The following is a 13,912-nucleotide window of genomic DNA, read 5'->3' as shown; positions in this document are numbered from 1 at the left end:
CCAAGAAACCCTCTTATAGAGACTAAAAAGCTTATAGAGACTAAATAGTTTTATGTGGCTAGAAGTGTGCTTATATTCACAAAATATATTCTATTTTGACTAAGTTTAAATTTCTAGAACACTCCCAGGAACAAACTGGATTATCACAGTATCACCCACTCAAGTCCTGAATATGACTAACAGGAAGGTTTTAGTCATTCATAAGTTCATCTGGACTCCTTACTTACTGTATTTTTACTTAATTTTACTTGTTTTGTTTACCTGTTCCTGGACATCTTCAAACTCTGAGCTGAGCAACTCTATGAAGATGGGTACTGCTCCTGCCTGGATCACAATCCGGGTCTGAAGGGAATTTCCTGAAGCAATGTTTGTCAGTACCCAAGCTGATTCAAACTAGAAAAATAAGAATAATTTTCATCATCCTAACAACTTAAAATCTTGCTCATAATGATTTCTATATATAAAATAGAATCTGAGATTGTTATTTGCAGCTCTTATCAGCTGAATACCATTATAATTTTATGCCAGTCAGGGCTTCGTGCTCTTGCATGGCTTTTCTGTTCAAGGCTGGTGCTCCTATTACTGAACCACACACCCCTACTACTGACCATATTAACTTTAAAAGAACTTCAAAGAATTAGCACACCCTATATTCAGGGTGTCTAATATTTCAAATCAAGTTACAGTTAACATGAGACCATAAAAAAAATGAGGAAATGTTGCGTAGGTTATAAAATAGACTCCTGAGGTTCAAATAAAAAAAAACTAAATGAGGGGCTGGGAAGGTGGCTCAGTGGTAGAGCGCTTGCCTTGCATGCCTGAGGCCCTGGGTTCGATTCCTCAGCACCACATAAGCAAAAAGAAAAAAGCTGGAAGTGGCGCTGTGGCTCAAGTGGTAGAGCGCTAGCCTTGAGCTGAAGGACAGTGCCCAGGCCCAGAATTCAGGCCCCACGACCGGACTCCCCCCCCAAAAAAAAACTAAATGCAAAATAATATACATAAATATGGTGCAAAATTACATTACCAAACAGGGTTAAAAAGACTATGAGTTAATACACTTTTATTTTGAGGCACTTAAGATTTTTGAACTTAGGGACTCAATGTTTGATAATATGCAAGTTACTCTACCACTTGAGCTACACTTTCAGCCCTTCTTAGATCTAGCTATTTTTTCTAAGGTTTTAAATTTTCCCCCAGACCAGGCCTCAGATGAGAATTCCCCTACCTATACCTCCCACATTGCTGGGACCACAAGTGCATGCCACCAAGCCTGGCTTATTTTACTTAGATAGTATCTTACTAACTTTTGTGCCCAGGCTAAGCTTTAGTATTGACTGGATCTCTGCCTCCCGAGTACCTGAAACTACAGGTATAAGCCACTGAGCCTAGCCCTTAATGTAATTATTACACAGATTATATCTGAATGCAATTACAAGAAACTATAAAATATGTATTATTTATACAAAGAATCCTGGATGACATCAGAATAGGAATAAGATAAAAAAATTTTCACTGAAAACTATGTTCCCTTGGGCCTTAATCTATGTATATGGTATCATACATAATTTCTGCAAGACTGGCAAAGCAAAATAGAAAGATATTAGTGTAAAGTGTATAAAATGTGGTTATCGCAAGAAAGTCAAAAAGTATTTTAAATGTTAAATAGGTCAAAATGAGTTAACAGGGAATTCATAGAAATAACAGCTTCAATACATAAGAGCTTCCAATAAATGAGAAGACTCCAAACCAAAGATATAAAAGTTTTTCTTAAAGAGCATTCCAAGTATTGAGAAAAAAAGGCAGATATGGAGTATTATAACACTAGTAAAAAGAAGATATGAACAAAATTATAGTCAGCAAACTACAGCATGCTACTAATTCTACAAATCTCTAGCAGTAACTTGTCTCACTAACTTAGTATTAGAAAGTAGAAGTTAATAAATATTTCTTTCTTGGTTTTGGTCAGTCCTGGGACTTGAACTCAGAGCTTGGGCACTGTCCTGAGATCTTTTGCTCAAGGCTAGAACTAGGGACTCTACCACTTAAGAGCCACAGCTCCATTTTCTGGTTAGCTAATGGTTATAGATAAGAGTCTCATAGACTTTCCTGCCAGGAATGGCTTTGAACCACAATCTTCAGATCTCAGCCTCCTGAGCAGCTAGGATTATAGGCATGAGCCACCAGCACCCAACTGAAAGCTTGTATTTCTAGATAGTTCATAGTTCTCATACTTATTTAACAAAACACATAGAAAGAAAAAAAATTAACATTCCTTTCCTTTTTTTTATCTAACAGGTCAACAGTACTTCTAACTTTTTCTAAGCTTTCAAATAAACTAAGAAAGCAGGGGCCATAAGGGAAAACAGAGCCATCAGAGGAAGAAATGGGCAGACAAGTGAATTGACACAGTTCAAAGCCATGTGAATGATAACAAATGCATAGAATAGCAGAAGGCACTTAAAAGATTGAAAGCATGGCTAATGTGGTGGGCTACCTAGCAAGGGCAATCATTTCATACAGAGCGAAAAGAAAGAAAGGGAAAGAAGGGAGGGGAGGGGAAAGGAGGATGTTCAAAGCCAGTAAGTGACAAAACAGGTAGATGGAGTAGCTGATAGCCTAGATATGGAGTTAGTTACAGCAGCCAAGGAGGCCCAGACTAAGAGTATCACAGTGTTAAAGAGAACTATAAATTTTATCTGAAAAGGTAGGATTTTGTTGTAGCAGAAGTTCAGGAAACTTACGGTTTAAACCCTGAACACTCCCACAAAACTTAAGACACATTCATCTCTGTAAGGAACTTACTAATAAAAGCAATATTCAAAACCTTTTAAAATCTCTCTAAAACATATCTGTAACACTGCCACAGGAACATTTAATTGCTTTTATTTTTATTTCTCAGAAATAAAATAGTGATATGCCAGACAGTATGGGCTAAAGAAACAAGAGTTCACCTAAAGTAGTTTCTTTTGCTTACTAGGAAAATTAAAAGAGAAATATAATGTAAGTATAAAAGCAAGGATCCTGCCAGAAGATTACCCCAAAGTTCAACCATCACCAATCCCTGCAGAGATCATGTCAAAAGAAATAAAAACTGTGAGGAAAAGTCTTTTGAAAATAAAATCTATATAATATGTAATATATAACAAATATTATATATGATATATAATAGGTAACATATTATATATGATATATAATAGTAACATATACTATACAATATATATTACATATAACATACTATATATACTATATATAATATAGACAATAAGATCTGCAGTGAGGTTTTTTTGATTTGGTGGCACTGAAGTTTTGAAATCAAGACCTTGTACTTATTATACAGGTACTTTACTAATTACTACACCCCTAGACATTTTTAGTTTTAGTTACTTTTCAGATAGGAAGAGGTTTTTGGTGTTTTTTTAACTGGTCCTGTGGCTTGAACTCAGGGCCTGGGCTCTGTCCCAAGCCTCTTTGTGCTCAAGTCTAGTGCTCTACCACTTGAGTCACAATACCACTTCTGGCTTTTTCTTAGTTTGTGAGATAAGGGTCAGACTTTTTCTGCCAATGCAGAAAACCTTGATCCTCAGATCTCAGCCTGAGAAGCTAGGATTATAGGCATGAGCCATCAGCGCCCAGATGGTCTAGTGGTTTTTATAGAGGGTCAGCTTGACTTCAATCCCTCTAATCTATGACTTCTGTTCAGTTCTTCTACCCATGCTTCCTGAGTAGCTGAGCTTATAGGCATGAACAATCATGCCTAGTATATTTGTTAAAATTTTTGCCTAGGCTAGCCACAAAACCTCCTAACCTCTTAAGTGAGATTACAGGTATAAGCTACCTTGCCCAGCTGTAGTGAGGTTTTTGATGCAAAATAATAACCCAAATAAGTAAAAGACATGTTAAAGAGTTATTGAATAAAATCAATTTGAATATTAATGGTACCAGAACTCAAACTGCTAAGTTTACCATTAAAGACCTCAGAGGAAATGAGGCAAATCCAGAAGCTACTTAAGTAAATTAAACAAAAACAAAATGAAGTGACAATGACTATAGCAAAGAAAAAGAAGTCAATAATGTCCTGAAGATGGATGATACAAGACTGGAAACTAAGCCAGGTGTAGGGCACACACCTCTAATTTCAGCACTCAGGAGGCTGAGGCAGGATGAACTTGAATTTAAGGCCAACCAGAGCTACCTAGAGACATCCTATGCCAATCAATCCATCAATCAATCAACCAGTAAATCAATACTATATCATAGCAGAGGAACAATAAAGAAACAATAAAGACAGTTGTGTTTATTACTGAGAAGTTCATGATGACAACCACTGAATGCAAGAATATTTAGAATGGAAATTGAAAGGTAGTTTTGTTATTTTCAAAGACAGAAACAGATAATAATTATAGATGAGGGTCACTGAAGATATACAGTATCCATGCATTAATAAAGCATAAAGATACAAGTACTTTGGTATTTTCACCATATAAAAACAAATTTTCTGTTTCTACACGTGTGTGTATGTGTGTGTGTCTGAGGCAATGAGAAGGACAATTCCCTTAAGAGTATTGGTCTGTTAATGTTGGAAAAAGCAATGTTTAATGTTAAGTAGATTTTTGAAGACTTGCAGTTGAACTACTTAACTTCCCTTCATCAGAGTCTAGTCTGCACTTAAGATTTTCATTTTTTTTATTATTTTGAAACACTTTAGAGCTTTGAGCACTAGATTAGAATTATAAAATCGGAGAGCCCAGAACAGATGGTAAAATTAATAATAGAAGCAGCTTAAAAGAATTAATGTAATATATTATGACTAAATAGAAAAATAAAAAAACCTGGGGGAGGGAGAAATTTAAGAAATGGTATCACTTTTAATATCTATTCAGTGGCCAAAACAGTTATAACCTTCACTCCTCCTTTGTTGTTTTAAACTATCAATAAACAAAGAATGGAACCACAGAAGGAACCTGCTTGCCGCTAAACTGCTTATAATTAGCATTTTCACTAGTATTTTTCACTGTCCAAAATCTGCTAAAGGCTGCCACTGAAATCTACATACTGAAGATTTGATGTTTTCTCTATACCCTTTCTCAGTTTCTACCTTCTGGTGCTCAGTTCCTTAAATAAGGGAAATGAGAATCCAAAGCTGAAGTACTTCTGACCTCCTATCAAGTTTCCCACTCCAGGTTGAGGTACGCCTGGGTTCCCTTTCTCCATTTGGATCAGGACTCTGTTGCTGGCCACTTTGCCGGTTCCACTCTGGTTCCTAGCAAATGCCAGGCTCACCTGGAGAGCAAGTGAAAAGAAAGGCTCGCATCAGAAAAATAAACCCAGATATCAAACTCTGCAGAGCACAGTGCTTGAGTCATCTGAGCAACCTTCCAGAAAGGCAGAGAGTTCAATGAAGATGGGAAAAAGCATAGGAGGATGAAGGCTTACTGCAGTTTATCACATTAAGCTTTTAGAGGGGACAAGTAAAGCAGGAAAGGGGAAACTAAGCCAACTCAATTCAAATTTACAACTTTTGGAAAAGTACCTATCTACTGTTTAGAAGCAGAAGGTAATTTGCTAATCTGTAGTAGATATTTTTATAAGCCATTATTAAAAAGGGCTTGAGAATGCAAAATTGTAGCACTGTAGAACAATGGGTCCATAGATAAAGACCAGTTTCATGTCAAAGGCTCAATTAAGTATGTCTGATCTAGATGTCACTGGCTGCTTTCAAATCCTGTATTAGATCCAAGCTCACTTCTACTTAGAGGGTAAGTTTGTCCCTGGGTAGTAATGCTAAAAACAAAACAAACAAAAAAAACCCCAGCTATTGATTAGGAAAGTCAGAATGAAGAAATCAAGTTTGTCCCTCAGACTAATTAGTGAGTTGTCTCAACGAATTTCCTCTTTCTATACAGTATTGACTCTCTTTCTGGAAGAGAATTGGCAAAATCCCTATTCTAAATATGCTTTATTTGTAGCTCTGGTTAAGTAGACAAGAGTATTGAGAGCTAGCTTATGTATTTTACTGCTAAGAAAACAGGGCATACCCTCTCAGCTTACAAGAGCAAGTCTAATTATTTGAATACATAGCACAGCATCAAGTCTCCTGACTCTAAGTCTCCTTGAATGAATATTCTTGCTCTTTCTGCTTCAGAAGTTAACCATTATTCACACTGGACAGAGAAAGCCATCCTGTGCTTAAACTGGCAAGAAAGAAAGCTGGAGAGGACAATTCTTCAAATAAGTTATTTCTTGGTCTTTAGAATAGCTAAGATGAAAATCATGAGATCATGAGGTGGTCACTTGCACAGGAGTCATTTTCAATCTGTTAGCCTATTAGTTTGCACAAGAGTACCATCTAGAAATTTAGATAGAAGCAAAGTAGTATTTCTGAAGGTTTTCATCTTCAGACATGTTAAATGTACATTCTAGTATTAGAGAGCACTGAATCAAAAAATGATGCCTCATTTACATGTGCTAGTTAAGAGAGGGCACTCTGAGAACATATTGTACTTTTGTAGAATAGAAATAAGATTCATTTCTTATGTAGAGAATATAAAGATAAGACTCATTTCTCTGACTTTTCATTTTGGGTAAACTTTTTTTAATGCATAAGAAATTGGATCTTTGCAATCACCTAGGAAGAACCGCTACTAGAACAGTAAAAATCAGTTTATCTCTCAACTCTACTCATTCCCAGAGACAGGACAGAAACATTTTTGTTAGCATGAACAAAATGATAATTTTCCCTACCTCCCTTTTCCTACAAAGCATTTCAAATGATAAACTGCAGTAAGGCTCCTCATTTGGTCCCTCTGGTTTTCTTGGCAGGTTGCTTAGGGGCTCAGGCTCTGTTCTCTGCAGTGTTGGTTGTCTGGATTTCCTTTTTTTCTGAGAAAAGTCTCTTTCTTCCCTTGTGTTCAGGGTGAACAGGATTTTTCAGGTGTCTGGTGATTTTGGCCTTAGATGAGGACCAGAATTACAATCCAGGAAGCAGCTAGCAAAACAGAATCTTAATTCAAATAAACACAGGGATTGGCAAATGTCAAACTGGAAAAGAAAAACTGATGGGACATCGAAGTATTCTAAAAAATTGATGGGAAATCGAAGTATTCTACCTTTTCTATACTGCTTGTTTTCCCTGTAAGGAAATCAATATGGTAATAAAGATGTAAAAGAAAGACAGAAGGGTAAAAAGAGAGAAAACACCAAGAAAAAGCATTAAGATTAGGAATGATCTGGCCAGTTAGAAGCCTGGAGATATGGGTTACCTTGTACAAAAATGCCCCACTCCCTACAAAAAAAAACTATTAAAATATGGTAAAAGCACACAAAGTACAATGGGAGTTATCTTTATGATTAACTTATTGTCAATTATTACTGTAGAAAAAATAATCTCACTTTGTGATCTTCTTGACACCTAACCCAATTTTATAGTTGCAGTCTCTAAGAGGGTCTGAGGCATTCTGATTAGATGCAAGGCTGAAAATTCTGAGATCCCAGACACCTGTTAATACATATTGATACTGACTCTACTGGCTACTCTAATGAAGTCTAGACATTGAAAAACCCACAAGAAAAAAATCCAGCTCTTATTCAGGAAAAACATACAGGTTTTTAAATTTTAATTCTACATAATTCCAAGGATGAAGAATGGTTGGCAGTTGGTTCCTTTTACTGTGAAAACAATCTAATTCAGAGGCTGCAAAATTTCTTCTTTAATCTCTACACAAAATAGTACTGAAATATCAAAATGATACTGGCAGGAAGCACAAATACAGACTCTGACAAAACAGTCTCTCCATCAGCTCTTTTAAGGTAGAAGGAGGATTGAAAGTTGAGTTTTTGATCCAGTTCTTCTTGAGACTAACATCATCTTGAGATTAACAAGTGTAATCTATAAGACCCTCAAAACCAATTTTTCCCCCAATCCTTGGGCTTGAACTCAGGACCTGGACACTGTCCCTGAGCTTCTTTTGCTCCTAGCACTCTACCCACTTGAGCCACAGCAGCACTTCCGGCTTTTTCTGCTTATGTGGTACTGAGAAATAGAACCTAGGGCTCCATGCATGCTAGGCAAGCACTCTACCACTAAGCCACATTCCCAGCCCTCAAAACCAAATTTTATGCAGCCTATTTATAAGGTTCTTATTTATCATGGCTCCTCTACTTCACACATTTCCTTCTTACATATTACCTACAATAATAATCACAAGATATTTTAAATGACTAAAAACAAACTCTGAAGAGCACAGCCAGGGGTTATATGTTACGTCAATAAAGCTATAACAGCTTACAATGTAGTCATCAGGAATATCATTATAAACAAATATAACCTCCACAAAGATCAAAGTAAATAAAAAATTTATATACAAAATGAAATTTTCCAAGAGCTAAGAAATGAAAATGTTCGCACCTGCAGTGTACAGTTCTCTTTTCGTTTGAGGAACTCCACAAACCTGGCAACTACGCCTGGTGTGCTGATAACTTCATCAATAGGAGGATTCGGCTCTGTTTCCACATAAAATAAAAAGAAAAACAATCTGATTTCAGTGTAAGGACTTCATAGCTCAAAATTATTTCACAATACTCCCTCCTTTATTTACTGGGCCTCGCCACTTCAAGACTAGGGCAAAGTGAAAGGTTTCACATAAACCAACAAGCTTTAATAGGAAAATGAAGAATGGGCAGTATTCATTGTGTCTTAAGTGGTAGGAAGCTTTCTTTCGTTTTGTGGTATGGGGCCTTGATGAACTATACACCTACACCGTAAAAATTCTTAAAAATTAAAATTACTCCAACTACTATTTTTAGGAAACCCAGAAAGCAATGGAAAGCAACAACAACAACAAAAATAACAACACCCAGACAATTGCAATCAGCATTTTGTATCCTTTCTGCTGGTTTTCTGTCCATGAGCTTTCAGTTTATCATTTTTGTTTTTCATACTGTTTTTATCATGGACTGTCTTGAGAGAAACTGCCTTACAGAATTTATAGTGTGCTTATAGAATACAATTCCCGTGATGAATGCCAGCAGGAATTCATTAAGATTTACTCACCAAATTAATCTCATTTTTAGTTATGACAATAAGTACTTTATAAATGAAGTATTTCAATAAATTTATTGGGTAACAGATTGGAAATGGCAGATAATGAGAGTAATCACAACAGAGACACAGCAAATTTTGAATGTACATGGGGCAATGCCAGAAAATATGCAGTAATTTCACTGCATTATCTGTACAGAATCATAGCCAAGTTAGAAGTCTTATTGAAAGAGGTTTAATTTGACAAGGATCCTAATGACATAACTTTTGTCTGTTTCCACATTTTTATCAATCACTCAGCTAAATAAATTTGTTACAATAAATTGGTTAATAGGATAAATTATAGAAATATACACCAAAACTGATAATAAAACAAGAGTAATAACACAAAATTCAGCGAAGACTCTTTTGTTGTTTTATAGTGCCTATGCATACTAGGTAAGCACTCTACTGTTCACATTCTGAGCTCCAGCAGAGAGAGGGGGGAGGGAGAGAGAGAGAGAAAGAGAGAGAGAGAGACAGAGAAAGAGAGAGAAAGGGTGAGAGAAAGAAAGAGAGAAAGGGGGGGATAGAGGAGAATGGAGGAAAAGAGGAGAGAAAGATCAGTGAAGTCCTGGGGCTTGAATTCAGGGTCTGGATACTGTCCCCTGGCTTTTTTGCTCAGGACTAGTGCTCTTACCACTTGAGCTACAGCTTCATTTCTGGCTCCTTCTGATAGTTAACTGTAGGTAAGAGTCTTACAGACTTTCCTACTTGGGGTGGCTTTGAACTACAATCCTCAGATCTCAGACTATTGAGTAGCTAAGATTACAGGCATAAGCCAAGTGTCAATCTAATATTTGGTTTTGTTTGTATGTTTGACACAAAGTCTGGTCTCCTCCCTATGTTGACCAAGCTGGCTTCAAACTCTTAGGCTCAATGATACTCTTTAGACTCCTGAGAGTCTAAAGACTCTAGGCATATCTGCCATTTAGCAACTAAATTTTACAAAAAGCAATCTCACAAAATACAAGCAAAATACAATTCATGAAGAAAACCACTAGTAAATTTAATGAAAATTCAAAATACTACTACTATGCAATGACTACCAAAAACACTACAGTCTCTTCTATCATTGGCATGAATAATTTCAGGACAAAGAAGGTAACACCTCTCATCATGCTCTACACTAGAAAAAGCATATATGGTGTTTTGTATTCTAATGTTTTGTAATGTTCATTTTTGTACACAGGGACTCAGTATGTAGCTCAGACTGATCTTAAATTTGTAATCCTCCAGACATAGACTCTTCCTGAGTTCTGGGTATGCCACCATGCCCAGCTTGTATACTTTTCTTTAAGAGGAATGTTGGCAAATCAGAATATATGTAAGGTAGTAGTGGTGAAAGTCTTAAAAAGCCCAATTTTGTCAGAAATCATTATCATGCTAAAGAGACAATAGTTATAGAGATATGGGACATATACTTTCTCTTCAAATACTGGTAAGTTGTCGTGTAAAACTAGAGTTTTTAGGTATGTGCATTATGGTGGTAGGTTTTCCTTTTATTTAACTTCAAAGGAAGTACTTTGGGTTTTTTGTGCTAGTACCAAGTCTTGAATCCAAGGCCCTATTGTTGGCTTTCTTTTGCTCACAGCTGAGCCACTGGTTAATATAGAGTCTATTGGACTTTTCTGCCCAGACTGACCACAGTCCTCAGATCTCAGCCTCCTGAATAGCTAGGATAATAAGCATGAGACTCTGGCACCTAGCATATTAATATTTTACATCACTAATAACCATAACTTATCACTGGAAAATTATTTACTAGCATCAACATTTTAATTACTTTTATTTGCCTAGGGTGACAAGTACCATACTTCAGTCCTATTCTATACTTATTACACCAAACAGATGGGTTTAAACTTAACCACTAACAAATCCATGGTAACTTTCAGTAGTAAACTAGCATTAGAAACATCATACTATTTTTCAAGTAACATTAAAAATTTTTTCCTAAAAAGAATTAACACTACACTATAAAAATGAAATTGCCTGTAGTCTGAAAAGAGGTAATGGAAAAGTTAAAATTTTTTTGGTGCCAGTCATGGGGCTTGAACTCAGGGCTTTAGCTCTGTCCTCTAGCTTTATTGATCAAGACAGCATTCTACCACTTCAGTCACAGATCTACTTCTAGCTCTTTTTGGTGGTTAATTAGAGATGGACTTTCCTGCCTGAGCTGGTCTGAGTTGCTAGGATTACAGGTATGTACCACCAGTGCCCAGAAGGAATATTTTACAGAAAAGAAAGTATTCTTTCATATGGAAAGAAACATACTCAGATCTTACCTTTTGAAAGCAGCTTTCTGAATTTCTGTGTTGCAGAAAGCTGTTGCTCTGGGCTATTAGAAAATATCATTTCTATCATGTCAGAAGTAATGACACCACCCTGGATCACAAACAAAAAGCAAATATAACAATGTAAACCTTAATTCAGATAAAATAAATAAAAAATAACAAATTATGACAGACCGAAAGAAAAAAAAGCAGATCACACAGAGTACATTATACAAATATATGAAAATGCCACACACACACCTCTTTAAGATAAAGTTTCTATTCAGCTCTGACTAACCTAGGAATTCACAATCCTACCTCAGCCTTCCAAGTGCTAGTATTATAGATAGATGTGATTTACCATGCCCAGGATTTTTTTTTCCTTTAAATTTAAAAAAAAAATAATTTTTTTGTTTTGGAGGTTGAACCCCAGCCCTGTACATGTATTTTCATTTGTTTGGGGGGTTTTGTATGTTTTTAAAGAAAATACTATCTACTTTAATTATCCTAACGTTTTCCTTCAGTACTATTATGCCACTATTACTCAATTTTGGTTTATTTCCCGCATTCCCCCCACCCCTCACCTGTCTGTCTTATATCTCAAAGAGGTGTGGTGGGAGGCCAGGGGGGAGTGGACAGACCATTGTGACATTTTCATATATTTGTATAATGTACTGTGTGATCTGCTTTTTTTTTAATTTTTTTGGTCTGTCATGGGACTTGAACTCATGGTCTGGGCACTATCCTTGAGTTCTTTTGCTCAAGGATAGTCCTCTACCACTTTGAGCCACAGTTCCACTTCCAGTTTTCTCGTGATTAATTGGAGGTAAGAATCTCATGAATTTTCCTACCCAGACTGGCTTTGAACTATGATCCTTAGATCTCAGCCTTCTGAACAGCTAGGATTATAGGCATGAGCCACTAGCACCCAAGCCTATGATCTACTTTTAAATTAATTACACAGAAATCCTACACATACATGAGGTATGTAAATAAATCTTAAGTTCTATATCTTTATTGGCTGCTAACATTTTACAACAGAATATCCTAACAGTTCTGATATAGTTTCAATTTTTCAATTTATATGGTAATTTTATAGCTATAAATTTTGAAGAATTCAATTTTACCTATTTTTTAAATTTTGAAGGGAATATATTTTTAATGACACACATAACTACAATTTTATGGGGTACAATGAGATGTTTTGCCACACATACTATTTTTTAAGTTGAGACAGGGCTTCTCACTGACCTACCACTCTTGCCTCAGCTACTCCAGTACTAGACTACAAATATATACCATCACACCTGGCTCTATGTAAGTTTTTATTTATTTATTTTCTGTTGGTCGTGGGGCTTGAACTCTGGGGTAGGTTCTGTCCCTGAGCTCTTCAGCTCAAGGTGAGCACTCTACCACTTGAGCCACATGCCACTTTCTGTTTTCTGGTGATTGTTTTGGAGATAGGCTGGCTTTGAACTGCAATCCTTGGATCTCAGTCTCCTGGGTAGCTAGGATTACAGGCGTAAGTTTTATAGCTGAGTTATCTTTCTAATTTAGTTGATTTTTTACTGCATACTACAACAAAATACAATAAGCATGTAATAAGCCAAGATGATTAAATATGTAACCTAAAATACTAAGTGCCTTTTATAGCCATCTAACATAATGTTTTATAAAACTCATAGAGACTTGCAAAAACTGGAGAGGCTCTAGTGGTAGGGCACCAGCTATGAGCAAAAACCCAAGGGAAAGAATAGGTGGTGAGTTCAGAGCCCCAGTATAAAAAATAATTTTCAAAATTAACTTTAAAAAGAGAAAAATCTCATATCTTCAACAATAAAATAAGTTCCTTTTAATATCTTACTTACTGGTGCCATCTCCATGTTATTAATCTGGGCCTCATGAAAGCCACCATCTGACATAACTTCCTCTTCTGTCTCCTCTTCTGCTGTAGCAACATTTCTTCGCTTGAATAACTGAAAAGTAAGATAATGAATAATGTAATTTTAACCCAATGGAGTTCAACCTGCAAATATTATTAAGTACTCCTTTCCAAACAGCAATAGGAATGAAGCTCTTCAAGTCATTTAAAAAATTCTAAACACTGTACAGCCCTTAGACTTTCCTGATGAAGTACAATTTCAGGCTTCTCCATAGTCTTTGTCTAATATTATTAGCTACAACCATGTATACAATTAATACTTGGTGGCATAAAACTTGAGAGGTCTTACAGTGAATAACAAAAAAATAGTAATACTGGTAAAAACCAAAATATATAAGGTTGGAAAATGATCTGGTAATCTTTCTTTGCCATTTGCCTCACTTTTTTATGTGAAATAGACAACAAATAACAGTCTTAAACATTTTTAGGGCAAAGGAGGACAAAAATGCTATTAAAAGTAGAAATGTGGAAAAGTGCCAACCTTGAGTAAAAAAGCCAAGTGAGAGTACGCACAAGGCCCTGAGCAAGCCCCAGTACTGTCACAAGAAAGCAAATAACCAAGCAAGCAAGAAAAAAGATTAGAATAATATTGGTCTTCAAGGATAATGGACTGAAACTTCT

At 36.1% G+C, this 13,912-nt stretch overlaps 1 protein-coding gene across 1 annotated transcript in view; it reads right to left on the bottom strand.

The window, feature by feature from the left end:
* Positions 1-13,912, bottom strand: part of Kpna1 (karyopherin alpha 1 (importin alpha 5)) — a 53,688-nt gene that overhangs the window by 12,428 nt on the left and 27,348 nt on the right. Inside the window, exons 3-6 of the mRNA XM_013019434.1 lie at positions 13,218-13,325; positions 11,362-11,461; positions 8,405-8,499; positions 262-393 (exon numbers count right to left, since the gene is read on the bottom strand). Of these exons, the coding sequence (XP_012874888.1) occupies positions 262-393; positions 8,405-8,499; positions 11,362-11,461; positions 13,218-13,325 (435 nt within the window). The remainder of the gene's footprint in view (positions 1-261; positions 394-8,404; positions 8,500-11,361; positions 11,462-13,217; positions 13,326-13,912) is intronic.

The sequence above is a fragment of the Dipodomys ordii genome, unplaced genomic scaffold (genome assembly GCF_000151885.1).
Source record: "Dipodomys ordii isolate 6190 unplaced genomic scaffold, Dord_2.0 Scaffold45, whole genome shotgun sequence".
In the NCBI taxonomy this organism is placed as follows: domain Eukaryota; kingdom Metazoa; phylum Chordata; class Mammalia; order Rodentia; family Heteromyidae; genus Dipodomys; species Dipodomys ordii.
This window is presented reverse-complemented; position numbering and strand designations above follow the sequence as displayed.